Genomic DNA, 20,732 nt, shown 5'->3' with positions numbered 1-20,732 from the left:
GGATGGGGGACAGGCCCCAGAGTGCTTTAAACAATTATTGGTTACCTATAACAAATAATTGTGTCTGATTTGTCTCAGTCATTACACTCTTCATGAAGGGATTCAGGTGTTCACATATGAAACAGTATGTCACATCTAGTTTTGGTTTTGTTCATGTTTCATGTCTTATTTTGTAGTTTCATGTTTATGTCTCTTTGCTATGTTTATGTTTTGCCATGTGCTCCCATGTCATGTGATTCCCTTGTCCTCATGTGATCCTGCCGTGTGCTCCTCTGTTCATGTGTGTTGTTGTCATTGGTTTATTGGTTGATTGTTCACAGGTGTCCCTTGTTAGTCATTAGTCTCTGTGCTTTTAAGTCCTCATGTTTGCCTTGTTCTCTGTCATGCATTGTCCCTGTACCACAGTGGGTAAGGTTTGTTCATGTTCATGTTCATGTTCATGTTCATGTTCATGTTCATGTTCATGTTCATGTTCATGTTCATGTTCATGTTCATGTTCATGTTCATGTTCTGCCAGGCCAAGACTTTGTTTTATGTATGGTTAAGTTTGTTTAATTAACCTGAACTGGGGTTCTCTGCAACCTGCCTCTAGTGGATCTCTGTTACAGAGTACTGTGGTGTAAGGGTGGTCCGCCTACAGGGGTTCAGGCGGTAGGGTCGCCGAATGACTTAAGAAATGTTATCAGCAAGATGGCAGAAAACTGTACATTTCTTGTCTATTACCACCCACTGCAACTTATACTAACAACGGAAATAAGCGCAGTTCTAATAGCAAAATATGTGGGAGAGCGTTGCTATAGTGTGACAATATTGTATTGCAATAGGGAGCACATTAATGTTAATACTAAATCAAAACTAGTTAGCACATCATTTGTAATATAAAGAGTTTAATGACCATATCTGATTATGGTTACACTTAAAGTAATTACAAAATAGATGTATGAGATGATAAAATCATATACCATTAATCGTACCCAGCATGTATGTAAAAAGTTATGAGAGAGAGCGCGAGAGAGAGCGAGCCCGCCCAAGAAAAGCCAAGAATCAAAGAGACAGAGCAACAGTTACAATCTTATTTTATCCCTTCTTTGACGATGTGACTGAAACCCAAATGTGAGACATTCAAACTGACCAATCAGAAGATTAAAACTTCCCCCACTGTATTAAAGGTGTGACAATTTGTAGACCTCCGATGTAGGTCTATAGGCCTTGATCACTATCAACACCTCTTTGCCTTCCAAATGGCACTTGAAGCAAGAGAGAGGGGGTTGAAACAAGTAAAGCAAATGTCTTTGTTCATTTTAAAATATTTTTGGATATTTTCAACCTTACAGGGATGTTCCACAAAAAGAGAATGGCAAGCTGTGAGTTCCTGCCTTGGCTGTTGAAAGAGCCAGTAGTGCATGGCACTCGATTCAATATACAGGTGCTGGTCATATAATTAGAATATCATCAAAAAGTTAATTTATTTCACTAATTCCATTCAAAAAGTGAAACTTGTATATTATATTCATTCATTACACACAGACTGATATATTTCAATTGTTTATTTCTTTTAATTTTGATGATTATAACTGACAACTAAGGAAAATCCCAAATTCAGTATCTCAGAAAATTAGAATATTGTGAAAAGGTTCAATATTGAAGACACCTGGTGCCACACTCTAATCAGCTAATTAACTCAAAACACCTGCAAAGGCCTTTAAATGGTCTCTCAGTCTAGTTCTGTAGGCTACACAATCATGGGGAAGACTGCTGACTTGACAGTTGTCCAAAAGACGACCATTGACACCTTGCACAAGGAGGGCAAGACACAAAAGGTCATTGCAAAAGAGGCTGACTCTGTGTCCAAGCACATTAATAGAGAGGTGAAGGGAAGGAAAAGATGTGGTAGAAAAAAGTGTACAATAATAGGGATAACCGCACCCTGGAGAGGATTGTGAAACAAAACCCATTCAAAAATGTGGGGGAGATTCACAAAGAGTGGACTGCAGCTGGAGTCAGTGCTTCAAGAACCACTACACACAGACATATGCAAGACATGGGTTTCAGCTGTCGCATTCCTTGTGTCAAGCCACTCTTGAACAACAGACAGTGTCAGAAGCGTCTCGCCTGGGCTAAAGACAAAAAGGACTGGACTGCTGCTGAGTGGTCCAAAGTTATGTTCTCTGATGAAAGTAAATTTTGCATTTCCTTTGGAAATCAGGGTCCCAGAGTCTGGAGGAAGAGAGGAGAGGCACACAATCCACGTTGCTTGAGGTCCAGTGTAAAGTTTCCACAGTCAGTGATGGTTTGGGGTGCCATGTCATCTGCTGGTGTTGGTCCACTGTGTTTTCTGAGGTCCAAGGTCAACACAGCCGTATACCAGGAAGTTTTAGAGCACTTCATGCTTCTTGCTGCTGACCAACTTTATGGAGATGCAGATTTCATTTTCCAACAGGACTTGGCACCTGCACACAGTGCCAAAGCTACCAGTACCTGGTTTAAGGACCATGGTGTCCCTGTTCTTAATTGGCCAGCAAACTCGCCTGACCTTAACCCCATAGAAAATCTATGGGGTATTGTGAAGAGGAAGAATGCGATATGCCAGACCCAACACTATCAGAGCAACCTGGGCTCTTATAACACCTGAGCAGTGCCACAGACTGATCGACTCCATGCCACGCCGCATTGCTGCAGTAATTCAGGCAAAAAGAGCCCAACTAAGTATTGAGTGCTATACATGCTCATACTTTTCATGTTCATACTTTTCAGTTGGCCAAGATTTCTAAAAATCCTTTCTTTGTATTGGTCTTAAGTGATATTCTAATTTTCTGAGATACTGAATTTGGGATTTTCCTTATTTGTCAGTTATAATCATCAAAATTAAAAGAAATAAACATTTGAAATATATCAGTCTGTGTGTAATGAATGAATATAATATACAAGTTTCACTTTTTGAATGGAATTAGTGAAATAAATCAACTTTTTGATGATATTCTAATTATATGACCAGCACCTGTAGAACATTTAGCAGGATCATTCGTGATGATGTTCTGTTCAGCTGGGATTATTACATTGAGACATGTGGTTGATCTATGTGGACCTAATTTGATTGAGGCTGAAAGTCTAGCCTCTCATGTGGGAATTGGTTCAATCAGGGTCATAAATCAACTGCTCAACAGTTGGAAATGTGAACTTACAAAGACTGAACTCTCTTTGCTAAATGACTACCGTATTAATCCTGTCAACCAATGTTTGATGATCCTTTTCCTGAATTGACACTTGTTCCTGATTTTAAAGACTGCACTGGTCAACTGTTAGAGTCTAGAGAGACTCTTACAAATAAGTTTGATGTCATGGGGGGAAAAATCATGTATAAAATGTTTGTTAAAGTTTTAAATAAAGGCAAACTAAGTGGTCAGGTTGATACTCCTTTGAGAGCTCATCTAGGGCTTGACAATGAGACCAGACCTGTATGGAGAGCGATATACAAACCACTGTTGACAAAAAGGGCAGGAGATCTACAATGGAAAATCCTACATGGTATTGTGGCTGTTAATGCTTTCATTTCTGTTGTTAATCCCAATCTAAGTAAAAATTGTCCTTTTTGTTTGCAGAGGGAAACAGTTTATTACTGCTTGTAGCAGACTGTTTAATTTTGTACAGGCAAAAATGGCTATCTACCTCAGCAGAAGGAATAAGGTAGAAGAGTTATTTTTGATAGAAGGTTTTTGTTAGAATGAGGAAAGCCAGATTGAAAGTTGATTTCAACTTTTATAGTACTACAAATAATGTGGAGTTCACATTTGGTGTTTTAAAAATGTTTTATGTTCTGTTGTGGAGAATGATTTGATTTTTGGGATGTTTTTGAGTTAAATTGTGTTTGTTTTTTTTGTTTTTTTTTTTCCTCTCTCCCCTGTGTTTGGAGATAGAGGATTATTGTGTTGTAGAGAAGGAAAAAAAAAAAAAAAAAAACACTCCTTTTTGGATAAATAGGTAATTAAATTTGATCTCGATCTCTCTCTCTCTCTCTCTCTCTCTCTGCGTTAATAACTGTATCTGCTATCAAGGCTCAAGCCTTCGTTACTAGTTCTGAAATGATGTTTTGATATTAGGAATGGAGGCTTGGGATGTGATGCGTAAGAAATTAGTCCCACACACAGTGTTTTAAGGACAAAACCTGAAAAAATTCTTGAAATACAACATCGGAACAGTGTCTTTAGGAGTGCTTTGCCGCATTACCACCTCAATGGCCCATCATCAGTTATTCCTTACATGAAATATATGCTCATATAGATTGAAAACATATATGCACAGCCATATATGAAAACTATTAGAAAATGGAACAATTCCATATATTTATTGTATATAAATATGTTCATGTATGTATAATGCATACGTTGACATGTATGTCTCATATATAATTATTAATACACATATGCATCTGTATGTGTAGTTTACAAATTACATATACATGCGTAGCATATTGTTTACATCATATGTCATAGTCTTAGTATGGATTTTGCATATAAAAAATGAAATGTATGTAAAATGTGTAAAATTTTGATAAATACATGGTAAGGTGGCCGAAAATATCCAAAAACCACTAGGCCAGTGTTATATATTTTGTTTACTTGAGTACTTACAATATCCCAAATGTTTGCAACTATTTGTAAATCGTGAGAAAATTGCAATTTTAACCAAGGCTCCGGGACGTGTGAGGAGTCGCCTGTCAATTGCATCATACCCACATTAACCTCGGTTTCCGGTTTTATTTTGTAGAAACCATGGACAAAATGAATTATTGTTACATAGCTCAACACGTTTAGTCTTATCGTTTAAATCTAATTTTCTTGATTTTTTTGCGAGTACCATGCTTTACCATGCCTCAGAGAAAAACACTATTTTGTGAAGTAGCTAACATAGCATAATCAGATGCAGCTTTATTTTTAGTAACAGTAACACAGCATTTTCTCCATCATACAATATGTTTTAAAATTAATTGCATGCCATTTATCAACATAAGCCATCCAGCTTTTAATATGATATTCTAAAATCTATCTAGCTTACTGCAGTGTGCAACAAGCATCTCACAGCAGCTGTCGAGCGAACGCACAGAGTAACGTTATAACATCATTTTCAACACACTCAAATGTATCTAATATGATAAACAGAGCTGCGTTACCTCATACTCATGACCGGAAAAGCGGAAGCAGCGCCGGCGACTGTGGCATAAAAAAAAGTTCCGCTGCTCACGGCGTGTGTTGCGCAATCGCTCCACCAATCTCGTTCAGCTCCTACAACACTCGGTCCTGCACTGCTTCATACTACAGTAACGTTAATAATCGCATCCATGAACATGATTTCTTCCCGAGTCCTATCCCAATTCTTTTCCACCGGCCGTTGGGGTGAAAACCACATGTCCCAAGATTCCACACTCAAACTTGGCGTCATCAAGCTACGCCCTTGTTTTGAATAGGCCTCTAGCGAAATATTACCCCCAGCAGCTGACAGAAATATTACATATTGCACCTTTAAGCCCCTGCCGTTTTTCAAAATTAATCAAAAGTGCCCCTCTCAAATAGCAATGATAATATTGTGGTCAATAAAATAGAATAAATTTGAATTATAATTAACATGAAAATGTTTACAATAGTAACGAATCACTCAAAAGTCGGAAAATTCCTGTTATTTTTACATATCCGTAAGACTGAGGTGTTGCCATAATGCTTCAGACTAATTTTCCGGTCTGTGAGCCTTTGTTCTTTCAGTGAGTGCCTATAGCTCGACGGAAGACAAAAAAAAACAAAAAACTTTTTTTTTCATCAATCAAAGCTAGTGTCGATTTAATTAAAAATCCATATAAATTTTATTACATAATTCATCAATGCCCGTTTATCATGTATAATACACCAACCCATCGTGATCTGGCACAATAAGTTCAAATTTTATTGGACAATGTGGAGTGGAACGGTAATGTTCTGTTCTAATTCATAAATCGGTTGAAAATTACATGGACAGACAAACTTGCATTTGTGGAGCGATTTCTGCGTTTTGTCTCATTTTATTAAGGATCCAGCTGACTCCTGGAGATTTGGAGGAGGAGCTCTTTATGTGTCTGTCACTTCTGGTGCAGAATCATGGACCTTTTGTATGTTTTTGATTTTACTCATTACACTTATATAGCTATAGAATTCTGAATTAAACAATGTAACAATGTAATGTTTGACCACATGTATTATCAGAGCTAAATGGAGGCCACAGGGGTCAGTCAAATATTGAGGAAAACAATTTAAAACTGATTTGGAAAACACTAGCTAAAATACAAAGCTAACAGTAAACAGCACAATTCTGTTTCAAAAGTAAAATTATGATCTCATCATGATAATAACCCTAACTTATAAGATAGAAATGCAATTTTTATTTTTTCAATTCCTCAATTCCTCTTGTTAAAAGTATTTCATTTAAAATTTGTACTGTATTTCTTAACAATTGAATTATTAAATTTTCTGTTTTATACAGTATTTGTATAGAAGTTGTATTTTGTCTTCCAAAATGCAATTCTTTGTTTAAAGTGCTCAACTGATAGGGTTTGGGCCAGTAATGTGTCCAAATGTAAAATATCATTAGTAAGTTTATCAAGATGGGCTGTTTGGACTTTCTTCACCTTAAAGCTATGTGATATAATCTGCCTCCGTAAGTAGGCTTTCGCTGACTCCCATATTATTGAGGATGGCATACCTGGGGTCATATTTTGTTCCAAAAATTCAGATATCTCTTTTGATATAACATTAGCAAAACATTCATCAGATAAAAGTAAAGTATTCAGCCACCACAGACGATAGTTAGCACGTGTATATAGGATGCCTAATATCAATTGTAGAGGTGCGTGATCAGAAATAAAAATTGCTTGATACTCACAATAGTTAATTTTGGAGAGGAGAGCCTTATCTATAAAGAATAAAAGTAAGTTCTGTGTACTGGTGAAAAAAAAAAGAATAACTTCTTGAATTAGGATTTTGAAATCGCCAAGTGTCAGCTATAGTATATGTATCCAGGAAAAGTCAAATTGCTTGGGCTGACTTAGATACAACCCCAGTTGTAGATAAGCTACGATCTAACATAGGGGACAGAACACAATTCATATCCCCTCCCAGGATCAAGTGATAAGTGTCAGTATTCGGGAGGGGCAAGAAATAAACTTTGTGAAGAAGTTGCTGTCGTCCCAATAAGGTGCATAAATGTTTGCTAAAATGACTGGCATATAATATAAAATACCTGTTGCGATGACATATCTACCAGCTGGATCTACATCTAAAGATGACAGAGTGAAAGGCACATTCCTATTAATAATAATTGCTGTACCTCTAGATTTGGAAGAAAAGTTAGAATGGAACAACTGGCCTACCCATCCAACTTTAAGTCTAGAATGATCTTGTGGTCGTAAATGGGTTTCTTGAAGAAACACAATCCCAGGTTTCAGCTGATTTAAATGGGATAGCACTTTTTGCGTTTGACTGGGTAATTTAAAGATTTCACATTCCAGCTTACAAATGTTACTTGACAACTTGTTGGGTCTTTAAAAGTCTGCGCATTAGCCATTACCCCAATTACAAAACAGGAACACACATAATATCAATGAGTCTTGATATAGATAACACGTAGTCCTCTATAAAGCTCTGACAAAAGCAAAAATAAACATTGCAAAGAAATGTTAGTGCAGTGTATTTCCCTCCCCGCTCACCTACTGAACAAAGGTGACCCCCAAACCTCCAGCAAAATCATCCACACCTCTAAGTGCTTACAATGGAGGGTTAGTTACACAGGTTGCTCCTCCATAATAATAATAATAATAATAATAATAATAATAAACGTTTTAGGTGCAGAACAAAACATAGTATTCCACACACCACTTACAAAGTATTAATAATAACATTATTATAACTGAATAATATACAGAGAGGAAAATTACCTGATGTTAATAACTAAAAAGGGGTGTGACTAGCTTATTATTACAGGCGGCATCCGCAGTGTAAGCGTGTTGCTCTTGATAGTCCGATGGCTTGGTAAATTTACTCAATAATCAATAATAATAATAATAATAATAACATACAATTACACTTCATCAGAAGTACAGCCCTATTTATTTATCAGGCCCTATTACCTCTGTTAAACGTTCTTACTAGCAGTGAGGTTTGACTTTACGTAAGCCATCGCCAAGGTTGGATCTTTGAATTCTTTCTCAATCCTGTCATGAGTTATCCAGAGTTTGGCTGGATGAAGGACGCTGTAACGAATGCCATCTCGTCCACGTAGCAATTTCTTGACCTCGGTAAATGCTGCTCTTGTGCGCACCACAGTTGGAGGAAAGTCCGGGAATATGGATAACCTGGCTCCATTGTACTGCAAAGGACCGATTTCCTTAGCCCGGCGGAGAACGTGCACGCTGTCAGGGACACAGACGGAGGCAGGGTGGGTAAGTGTTAAACAGGTAGTTTTATTGAGACAGAGGCACGGACACTGGCAGATGGAGATGGAGATGCAGGTGAGTGAATGAACAAGCACTTTGGAACAGTCACTTAGCTGGAGTGTAACAGATGATGTCTTTGTAGGTGAAGGATCCATGGGGAACGGAGAACAGAGGATGGAAGACGAATGGAAGAGGATACGGGAATCTCAGGTGAGTAACAGGTAAGGAGTCCAGGTATGGGAGATGTAGTGCATTCCATAGACGAAACCAGACGCTGAGTGAAGTGTGTGAGGGCCTTTAGATTGGTGCAGATGATGAGTGACAGCTGGTGGTGATCAGTGATTGCAGTTGGAGTGCAGGTGAGGAACCAGAGGGATGCTGGGAAGTGGAGTCCGGGGAAGGTGAGACAGACGGTGACTGTGACACACGCAGTCTTGATAATAGTGCAATTTGGCTACTATTACTCGAGGTTTGCCACCAGTTTGTTTGATCTGGGTTCCACGATGCGATCTGTCAACTAGAATCTCAGTTTCCAGGCCCAGTACTTCCTTAAGCAATTTAGAGACAGATGCAGAGGTACTTCATCCCTCCATATTGAGACATTTTTCCTGCAGGTTAGCGATCTCTGATTCCATCTTGCGCACAGATTTTTGTAGACCTGTTATCTCATTGGAGCATGCGTTGAGGCCTTCTTCCATTTCAGTCACCGTTTTCTTCATAGACTTTAGATCAGCGCTTAACAAGTCTATGCCGCTGTCATTTTTGGGTGATTGGCGCCAGATTCAGAACTGTTAGCCACGTCCTTCCCTTGATAGGCATATTGATGTAATCTTCTAGCCATTTAAGCGCCAAAGCTCATGTAACTTGACGAGAAAGTGAAAATAAAATATTCCCAGAGCGTATATCGCTCTGTATTTTGATCAGACTGCACCAAAAAAATCACTAGTGCCCCCCTTTTGTAAATCATTTTAATTGTGGTTTTAAATAGAAGGTAAATCCTTTGATCCTGAAACATCCAGAATTTAAGATAGTATATGACATTCTACTTGATGCTGAAAAACATATTCTGAAACCACCTGCCCAAACAGAGCAGGAATGACATACAGAAATACAGATGGCAAAGAGTAACAGCGTATGTATTGCAGTGCACTTTATTAAACATTTAGGCTGGTACAAACTAAACATCAAGATGCTATTTTACATTTGAGTATTTTTTTGGTCTTAAAAAAAACTGAAATAAACACACTAAGAACAGCTTGTCTCTAAACTGTGTCAATGGGAAGTTGCATGGGGTCTGCAAATTATTTCTCGAAAATAAACACAAATACAGTTCTGTCATGACAACTCTCTGTTTGGCATGATAATGGATATGAAAATGTTGATATGTTTGGTCTTGGCAGAATAGATCTGCTACACTGCTGTTGGTTATTGATGCTGCTGCTGCTGCTGCTGTTGCAGAGCAAGTACGGGACTTACTATTGCCAATACATACATGACATGCTGCTGTGAGCAAGTAAGACATGCTACTGCTGTACAAAATAGCAAACATGAATTACCCATATCAGGGGGTTTCTAGTAGGGTTTCTGAAAAGCGCCCTGCAGCTGCTACATCAAATGCTGACCAAGTATTTGAAGGTTGAGCAGTGAGCTCATTGGCTACTGATATAGCAGGAACCAATCAGCTGTGCCTTAAAGATAACAATGTGATTGCAAGCAGATTGAGTTAAGGACCTGTCAGCCTGTGCCATCTAAAGATTCAAAACAGAAAGTTCAGCTAAATGTTTCATTGTCTCTCACACATTAAAAAGTATTTTAGTACTACAGTGCATCCGGAAAGTATTCACAGCGCTTCACTTTTTCCACATTTTATGATGTTACAGCCTTATTCCAAAATTGATTAAATTAATTATTTTCCTCAAAATTCTATAAACAATACCCTATAATGACAACGTGAAAGAAGTTACAACATAACAATTATGTGGAAAAAGTGAAGCGCTGTGAATACTTTCTGGATGCACTGTACATATCAGTGGTGTGCAGTCCATATAAGCTGCGAATGCTCTGCATACCCAAGCCATTCATAGACTCGCTGATTAACATTAACACTACAAATTACTATAAATTCCTTTGTTTGAGGTGTACCATAAAGCCTACATGATAAAATGTTGGCAAATACTGGTCAATACTTTTTTAAAGTACTTTTGTATGTATTTATTTGCCAAACGACGGTAATTTTCTTTAAATCTGCCAGTTACAGAGGCTTCTGGGTAAGAGGATCTACAGCAGCTTTTGTGCCTTCGCTCTGTTATGTATCATCATCATTGCCTCACATTCTCATTGTTTGTTGGCAAATGGGGGATTCTGTGCGCTGGAAAAGCTGTGAGTGGATCGCTCGCCCAAGAGGAAAAATGTGCTGCTGCTGCCAGATCTCGATCAAACGAAAATCTGATATATCTGAATATTTGAGACAAAACTAACTAGACTAAATCAAGTGAAAAAGTCATAACAAACTATTTTCATAGTATTTCATTTTCTCCACAGGGAAATATATTTTTAGCGAAAACTTTAAACTGTTAAAGACAGACCTACAGTAAGTAAACCTATTATAACTACTATTATAACCTATTATAACTATTTGAGGCTGTTAATCGATAGTCTATGGCTATGCGTTTGATAAAGTCATCAATTTGCGTTATTTAAACTTATTTTTAAAGAATACTTATATTTTTATTATACTTAAATTTATTCTAATTATAATTGACTTACATTTTATGGTAACACTTTAGAATAACTCACGCTATGAAGCATTAGTTAAGCATTAGTAAATAGTTCATCATTTATAAAGCATTAATAGACATTAGTAAGCAGTTTATAAATACACCTATAAATGCTTTTTTCTTGATTTATAAGCATATCTATAATGTGTTTAATAAATGTATTTTCATACTTTATTAATGATCAATTTATAATTTCTAAATTAAGTATTACATTATTTACAAACCAGTTATTTAGGAGTTGTCAGTGGTTCATAAGATCATTTATAAAGTGTAAGTAAATGATTAATAAACAATTTAAATGTACATTTATGCATCTTATTATTTAGATATATAGTAATAGTTACTCAGTGTGTTAATAAATGCTTTATTAATACATATTCCTACTGTATTTCATGATCAATTCAGGTAGTTATAAAACATTTAGTAGTTGTCAGTTAACTATTTTTGTGAGCTCATCTAAAGTGAGACTATTCATGCCTCGTAAAGCTTTTATAAAGGAGATTTAAAGGATACAGAACATAGAATTATTTATTTCAAGGAAAAATATGAAACTTTACGATGGGTAACTTGATATTAAATTAAAAGTAAACCTCTGCAATTTCACAGAAAGTAAAAATCCCTGTACTCCTCCAGAAAACATAACTGTGTAGTAAAATGAAACTAAGCTTTTGCAATCTGATATAAAAATACATTTCTGTAAAGTGTAAACATTGCTGAATAAAATTTTACCAGTGCCAACACAGGATTACAGGAGTGCCAAAATACAACAAATAATGTTCTTAAAAAACATTAATAATGTAATAAAATATTTCACAGTTTCAAAACTACCTCAGTACTAACTTTAAAACATTAGAGAACAGCAGTGCAGAAGATCACTGAGCCTGTACATCTCCTTTGTAAAGCTTTACGAGGCATGAATAGTCCTCACTTTAGATGAGCTCACAACACAACACAACCTGAATTAATCATGAATTACAGTAGGAATATGTATTAATAAAGCATTTATTAACACACTGAGTAACTATTACTATATGTCTAAATAATAAGATGTATAAATGTATGTTCAAATAGTTAATTAATCATTTACTTTATAAATGATCTTATGAACCACTGACAACTCCTAAATAACTGATTTGTAAATAATGTAATACTTAATTTAGAAATGATAAATTGATCATTAATAAAGTATGAAAATACAATTATTAAACATAGATATGCTTATAAATCAAGAACAAAGCATTTATAGGTGTATTTGTAAACTGCTTATTAATGTCTATTAATGCTTTATAAATGATGAATTGACTGTTTACTAATGCTTAACTAATGCTTCATAGTGTGCAGTTATTATAAAGTGTTACCCATTTTATTTATAATAGGCTACTAATATTTATTATATAACGGGCCAACTTATTTTTAATACTTAATTTAAAAAAAAAAAAAAAAAAAAACTTCTGCCATACATTTAAATTGACACATGCCATGGTGTTTATTTGTCCTCTCTGATTTAGATGTGTGTCTTCAGCCAGTGCACCATACCGTAGGTGAAGCATATTTTCTGCAACATTAGTGCCACCTAGCAGAATTACAAAAATACAGCATATTTTGTCTGACTCAACTCAAACCCAAAACAACAGCTTTTAAGGGTGCTTGTGAAGACATCAACAGGTAAATTTAGGCTACTTTCAAAAGGTCAAACAAAGAATACTTTCAGCTGTGTTGCTATGTGTAATGAGAGTAAGCAACTGAGCAGCTATAACATTCTGTCGATCAAATGTATCTGTACCAAGCGTGCCACACGAGTCCTGAAAAAAGAAAGCCAAAGCTTCTCGATTGCCCCCAGGTGACTGGATGCAGTATAGGTCATAAACCCTGCCCTCTCCATGTAATGTAATTGAATGTGAGGCAAACTAAACAGTCAAATTACACGTCAAAATATTTTTTTTCTAAAGATGGTTTCTGTCATTTTAGGCAGTTGTTATTACGCTGATGTTAGTTAAAGTGTTCATTCTTTAATAAGTTTGTTTTTAGTTAGTTATTTGATGCCTTGCTATCGTGGCTCCACTTCGTGCTCACTACTGCTCCAAGTTCACTATGCGCAGACTCGAGACTCAAGATGTCGGCGCCATATTGACGCACTGACGGCTTCACTTACTGCAATGGAAGAGAGTGAAGGTGCATTGTCCATCTTTTTTTACAGTCTATGATCTGCACCAGGTGCATTTTTGACAAAACACGCCACCCAGCATACCCCAGTTATAAAAGTCACCGCTCACCACTGCTATATATGACTATTATGTACATTAATAATGATTTTTTTGGTAACACTTTATTTATAAATGTACAATCTTAGAAAAATGTTCAGTGGAGTTCTATGTAGAACCCTTTGGTTCTTGACTTAATTTTAAAGAACACTTTATGCCAAAAAGGTTCTATGTAAGGAAAAATGTCTAAAATGATTGCATAATATGGTACTTTCATGGTTAATGGGTTATTTCAACAGTGAAAAATTATGCAAAAAAAAAAAAAAAAAAAATATATATATATATATATATATATATATATATATATATTAATAAAATTATTTAAAAAATCCATAAAATGATCACATAATGATCCCTTTTTTATATGAGTGTAAGCATCATAACAAAATATGTAAATACAGTAATAGGGGATTATATGCATACATATTTAGGCAATTATGCCAGGTTTAAAATGCAACACAGTTTATATATATATATGTATATATATAATATGTAACAGGATTGTCTGCTCTCATGATCTCTGCAAATGAAGTCTACTGGCATTTTCATCAAATATTTCCATATAAGTTGAGGTCTGTCGTGTTGATGTAATCATCATCAAAATCATCGCCCTTCAAATGAAAGATTTTAACAGAAAAAAAGAGATACAGAAGTCAGATTAGACAGGCAATAACACATCAGATATGCTCATATTATGAATCAAAAGTTATGAGATGAAATATATGTATGACCTACAAGACAAGAAATCAAACACTTAGCAGTTAACTGATGTTCACGTAAGAATAGAAGTATATACTCACAGAGTAGCATTTGGCCTTACTGAGGTGAATCATGTGGGAAAAAAAGGATTTTTTAAATCAATAAATAATAAATTGATTAAAACATTAATCAATTAATTATCAATAATTGATTTAAGCAACAATGGTTATGGCTGATTTACATTTTTCATTGCTCCCCATTTTAATAAAATGTTTCAGAAATGCTAAATCTAACTACAATAAAACTTTGATAAAAAGATTTAAACATACATTGGATTGTTGTAAAACAAATAGAACAATATTTGAGCACTGAGCACAGACAGACATGGGGGGGGGGGTTCTGCCAATCTCATGTTAATATTGAGTACCTAAAGAGTAGTATTGCATCCTTCATATCTCCGAAAAGTCTTTAGTTTTATTATATTTATAAAAGGTAGATACGCTGTACCGAGTCTTTCCGAAAAAGTCGAGCTCCTGGAGGCGTGCCTGTCGTGGGCAGAGCTAAAGAGTCGCGAGCGCGCGCGCAGCTTTTGCGTAGAGATCGTCTGCAAGCTGTGACATCATTATAAATAAAAAGGGAACAAAAACGTTTATGTTGTTTACATTATATGCACTTGCGTGCCGATTGCCAACAAAACACAGACATATGATGCAGCTTTACTCACCACCCGTGATCTGCAAATCCAGCGCCGAACTGGGCCTTGCTTACAAAGCATTCATCACCGAAATTCCGGGAACAAACAAACATACACGCACAACTCCGTTGCTGCCCCGGAAAAACAGACTTCATCCACTGTTCCCTTAACGCTGGGTTCTTTGGGAAGCTGAAAAAGGTAATCTTTCCCTCACAACCAAAAACATACTTCTTTGGTGACAGGAGCTGCGTCTCATTTCGGAGGCTGCGTCCTCTGGAGGTCGCATTTGAAGGCTGAATACTTCAAGTATTTAAGAAAAGTAAGACCGAAGCGCGTTGATGGGCATGCTCTTGCTCTTGCTCTGGGTGATGTGTGTGTGCACGCTTATCAGGGAGAAGTGCCCATACAAGGAATTCTGCCCTTTATACGTGATAAAGGCCATACTCGAAAAAAAAACAAAAAAAAACGTTGAAACATGTCCACAACCGTCATATGTCCAACCCGTGTTTTGAAACTTTGGCCATGTTTAGCATGAGAATTGTCTCGGTTACGTATGTAACCCTCATTCCCTGAAGGAGGGAACGGAGATGTATGTCAGTAGTGACCGACGAATTGGGATATCGCCAGAGAGCCTTATCAGCTTCGAGTGAACTAAAACAAGCCAAAGGAGTTGGCGTGCGATATTTGCATAATGCACACTGCCCCCGCCAGGTGGTATAAATAGGGGAGCAGATGCAATCGCACTCTGTTTTTCGCTGAGGAGACAACCTAGTCTGCACTGCAGCGAGGGTACAGAAACTGTGGCGACGGGACGTACATCTCCGTTCCCTCCTTCAGGGAATGAGGGTTACATACTTAACTGAGACGTTCCCTTTCAGTCGGTCACGTTCGACGTACATCAGTAGTGACCGACGAATTGGGATCCCAAATAAAGCGCCACAGTTATGAACCCCTTCCAGTGCCCAGCGCAAGCTCTAGCCACCCGGCGCACCAATGGGACGGGGAAGGGGGCGAGCTTACGCTGAGAGAGTGTACTGCTGTTCCGAAATACCCATTAAGTAAACTAGACTACACTGGGGAAGCGAACCCATAGGGGATGCTGCGGAGACCACTACCTACCCTGCAGGGGAGGAATTTATGTGGAGAATACACATATGGACTGGCCGTGGGCAATACGCATATGAAGTCCCTGGGATGGCTCCAGCCTAAGCATAGAAGGAGACTCATCTGACAGGTGATAGCAGAGCTGGCTCTGCTCAGGGAAAGACACAGGCTCACCATGGGGAGTTGACCGTGGACAATACACACATGGGACCACTCACGTGGAGGGGCACCCAGCCAAACATCAACTTCAGTGACAGAGGTTTGGCCTGGCGTATTCCAGGCACGATTTGTCGACCGAAAATGCGTGCAGGTCCCCTACCCTCTTGAGCGAGCCCAATGCAACCAGGAGGACGGTCTTAAGGGACAGTACTTTTAACTAGACTGATTGCAAAGGCTCGAAGGGATGACCCCGGAGAGATGTAAGTACCAGGGTGAACCTCCCTCAGGAAACTGACGATCAGATGGTGCTTCCCCAGTGATTTACCATGAACTGCATAGTGATGTGCGGCAATAGCGGCAACATACACCTTGAGGGTGGAGGGAGACAGCCTTCGCTCCAGGCCCTCTTGCAGGAAGGAGAGCACAGATTTGACCGAACATGATCGGGGGTCCTCTTGGTGAGAGGACCATTCGACGAACAGGTTCCACTTCAACGCATAGAGATTCCTCGTAGAAGGAGCTCTAGTGGAAGTGATAGTGTCTACGACCGCTTGCGGGAGATCACTCAGAACCTCCGCGTCCCGTCCAGGGACCACACATGGAGTTTCCACAGGTCGGGACATGGGTGCCAGAGGGTGCCCCGTCTCTGAGTCAGGAGGTCCTTCCTCAAAGGAATGGGCCAGGGAGGTGCTGTCGCGAGGAGCGTGAGGTCCGAGAACCAGGTCCGAGTGGGCCAGTATGGAGCTACTAACAAGACCTGCTCCTCGTGGAGTCTCCATTTGCCCGGAAGCGGAGGCTGCCGTGAGAGCTCGTCGGCTGCACGGTTGAGCACGCCTGGGACATGAATGGCACGAAGCGATGTCAGATGCTTCTGATTCCATAACAAGAGATGGCGGGCGAGTTGCGACATGAGGCGGGAGCATAGACCACCCTGATGGTTGATGTATGCAACAGCCGCAGTGCTGTCCGAGTGGACCAGTACGTGCTTGTCTGTCAACAGCTCCTGGAAGCGGCCCAGGGCAAGATGTACTGCTAGCAACTCGAGGCAATTGATATGCCACTGCAGTTGAGGCCCCGTCCACAGACCCGACACTGCATGCCCGTTGTACGTGGCAGAGGCAACTGTGTGGACCACAGCATGCCTGGACACTTGTTCGAGGGGAACTCCAGCCCGCAGGAATGAAGGGTCCGACCACTTGGTGAGTGTGCGACGGCAGTTCGGTGTCACAGGGACACGGAACGTACCGCGCTGCCACGCCCATCTCAGGACCCGGCCATGGAGCCAGTGTTGAAGCGGCCTCATATGAAGCAATCTGAGCGGCGTGACTGCGGCTGCCGATGCCATATGCCCCAGGAGCCTCTGAAAGAGTTTCAGTGGGGCCGCTGTCCTGCGCTTGAGCATACTCAGGCAGTTCAACACTGACTGGACACGCTCCTCAGTAAGGCACGCTGTCTGAGCAACTGAGTCCAGTTCCATACCGAGATAAAAGATCCTCTGCCCGGGGGCAAGTTTGCTCTTGTCCCAGTTGACCCGAAGACCCAACCGGCTGAGGTGAGCTAAAACCATGTCCCTGTGTTCGCACAACTGCTCTCGTGAGCTGGCCAGGATGAGCCAGTTATCGAGGGAGTTGAGAATGCGAACGTCCTGTTCCTTGAGAGGAACAATGGCTGCCTCCGCAACCTTCGTGAAGACGCGGGGCGACAGGGCCAGCCCGAAGAGTAGGACTTTGTACTGATATGCCCAACCCTCGAACGCAAACCATAGAAAGGGTCTGTGACGAGGCAGAATCGAGACATGAAAGCACGTGTCCTTCAGGTCGATTGCTGCAAACCAATCCTGGGGACGGATGCATGCGAAAATGCGTTTCTGCGTAAGCATCTTGAACGGCAGCTTGTGAATGGACCGATTCAGGACATGCAGATCCAGGATTGGTCGTAGCCCACCGCCCTTCTTGGGTACAATGAAGTAGGAGCTGTAGAACCCTGACTTCATATCGGCTGGAGGAACCGGCTCGATTGCATTCTTCGCCAGGAAGACCGCAATCTCCGTGCGGAGAACAGATGCATTGTCCAGTGACACCTGAGTGTAGTGGACACTCCTGAACACCGGGGGACGCCGGGCGAACTGAATCGCATAGCCGAGTCTGATAGTGCGAATGAGCAAGTGGGACGGACTGGGGAGCGCTATCCAGGCTTCCAGACACCGAGCCAACGTACCGGGGGTGGGGCAGCGAAGCAGAGTGCTGGGACCCGACTCGGACACTGACAGCCGCGCCCTCTTGTGACCTGGAGGATTGGGAAACTGCTCTTTTTGTGTAGAAGTGGGTACCACTGGACTCCGGAGAGCCAGCGGCGGGACAGACAGAAACACAAATTCCCCCCGGCCCTCCTCCGGGGGTGGGAGAGATGCTGGAATCCTCTCCTGAAGAGCAGAAACCTTCCCCTCCAGGTCGCCCGTCTCAGGATCGCGTCTTCCTCGTTCTCTTGCCACCTGGCTTGGCCTGAGCGGGCTGGGCGCCGCGTCCGCGACCGGCTCCCTGCTGTTTGGCGGGTGTAGGCTGCTGCTTCGCCGACTTAGCAGGGGGGGAGGACGATGCAGGCGGGCGCCCTCGGCGATGAGCGGGCTGAGGCTGTGCGGCCGGAGGCGGGGTGGAGGCAGCAGCGGACCGCCGGGGCAGGACATGTTTAATAGACTCAGCCTGCTTCTGAGCAGCAGAGAACTGCTGGTGAAGCTCTCTACCACATCGCCGAAAAGGCCGACCGGAGATACGGGGGAGTACAAGAACCAATATTTGTCGGTTTCCCTCATATCAGCCAGGGTCAGCCATAGATGGCGCTGCTGGACCACAAGCGTGGCCATCGCTTGACCAACAGAATGTGCCGTTACTTTAGTCGCCTGGAGGGCGAGGTCAGTGGCGGCACGCAGCTCCCCAAGCAGCTGCTGGTCAAGACCTCCCTGGGGCATTTCCATCAAGCTTTTGCCTGATATACTTGCAAAAGGGCCATGGCATGCAGGGCGGAGGCAGCCTGTCCACAGGCCCTGTAAGCTTTCTCTGTCAGTCCTGACGAGAATTTACAGGCCCGGGATGGGAGACGCGGTTCACTGCGCCAGCCGACAGCCGTTGGACACAGCTGCATCGCAACAGACCGCTCGACCGGGGGAATCCGCGTGTATCCCCTAGCCTCTCTGCCATCCAGGGTGGTGAAGGCGGACGAGGGGCCAGGTCTAGCACGAATGCTACAGGGCGTCTGCCAAGACCTGGTCACCTCATCATGCACCTCCGGGAAGAAAGGCATTGGGGCGGGGCGCTGGGGACCGAAGTACCAAACATCAAGCCAAGACGGGCCGGGACACGGTGGAGGATTCCAGACGAGCCCGACCTTCTCGGCAGCCCAGGAAAGCATAGCCGTCAACTCAGGATCGGCCTTGGGCAACGCTACTGTCCCGGAGGGAGGTAACGCAGCCGAGTCTTCATCTCCTGAGGACTCTTGCTCACCTTCCGATGCCGCGATCGACATACGGTCATCCGCGGGTGCGCCGAAGGAAACGGATGGCCGCTCCGTAGAGGGACCAGTACGCTCCAACGGCAGCACCACCGGCTGCAGTGATGTAGAGGGGGCAGGGGCCTGCGGAGCGGCGCTCGCCGGGGAAGCCCTGACCGTGATCCTCAGATCACCCTGCCTACACGCCGACGCACCATCACCCCGGCCGAAGCCAGAGAAAACGGCGGAACGGGACATAGGGGAGGGGACCCCCGCTCCCTGAGAACCAAGGAACGAGAGTCTCGATCTCAACACTGCAATAGTCATGTTCCCACAATGAGAACATGAACTATCCACAAAAGCAGCTTCAGCGTGCTGAACACCCAGGCACGTGATGCAGCGATTGTGACAATGAGGGGACCAATGAGCGTGGACCAATGAGCGACCGCATCCAGTAACGCACAGACAAAATGACATCTTGAAAAAGACGCAGGGTTCATCTGTGAAGCTCTTTTAGAAGGGAAATGCTCATTTAACTTGTGCTGAGTGTCACGATGCATTCGGGTACACCACTCCCCGAACACAACGGAGAAACCGGCCCAAATCGCAACAGACAAAAAAGCTGGGAAATTTTAACTGTAAAAACAGCAGTTGAGAGCTTATAGCTCAGGCTCCTCGGGAAGCTCGTGACCTCGCTGAAGTGCCTTAACACCAACACAAGACGCAGTCACTTCACAAAGGCTTGTAGTTACACTCTCAGTCTGAAAGCTGGAACACAACTGGTTGGCTCCGAAGCAAAAGACAGGGTGCGATTGCATCTGCTCCCCTATTTATATACCATCTGGCGGGGGCGGTGCGCATTATGCAAATATCGCACGCCAACTCCATTGGCTTGTTTTAGTTCACTTGAAGCTGATAGGGCTCTCTAGCGATATCCCAATTCGTCGGTCACTACTGACGTACGTCGAACGTGACCGACTGAAAGGGAACCGACTCTTTAACAGTGTAAATAAGTAAGAATGCATGAAATAGCATTAGACCCCCCCCATATTTAAAGGGTTAAATGCCAAGAATCTATCCAGAGACTGGAATTTAGTTCACAT

The 20,732-nt window shown here is 41.4% G+C and overlaps 2 protein-coding genes across 5 annotated transcripts in view; both read right to left on the bottom strand.

Annotated features, from left to right (window-relative positions):
• The window catches only part of LOC127496305 (sialic acid-binding Ig-like lectin 14), a 139,998-nt gene that overhangs the window by 90,227 nt on the left and 29,039 nt on the right, over positions 1-20,732 (bottom strand). The window lies entirely within an intron of this gene.
• The window catches only part of LOC127496295 (sialic acid-binding Ig-like lectin 14), a 36,165-nt gene continuing 29,265 nt past the window's right edge, over positions 13,833-20,732 (bottom strand). For 2 of the 4 annotated variants that reach the window (XM_051864153.1, XM_051864154.1), the window contains 2 exons: positions 14,291-14,309; positions 13,833-14,101 (listed from right to left, as the gene is read on the bottom strand). In XM_051864153.1, coding sequence (XP_051720113.1) covers positions 14,039-14,101; positions 14,291-14,309 — 82 coding nt within the window. In that variant the 3' untranslated portion in view covers positions 13,833-14,038. Of the gene's footprint in view, positions 14,102-14,290; positions 14,310-14,696; positions 20,700-20,732 lie in introns of those variants that run through there. The other 2 variants (XR_007925285.1, XM_051864155.1) reach the window with 2 other exon arrangements.

The sequence above is a fragment of the Ctenopharyngodon idella genome, chromosome 15 (assembly GCF_019924925.1).
Source record: "Ctenopharyngodon idella isolate HZGC_01 chromosome 15, HZGC01, whole genome shotgun sequence".
In the NCBI taxonomy this organism is placed as follows: domain Eukaryota; kingdom Metazoa; phylum Chordata; class Actinopteri; order Cypriniformes; family Xenocyprididae; genus Ctenopharyngodon; species Ctenopharyngodon idella.
This window is presented reverse-complemented; position numbering and strand designations above follow the sequence as displayed.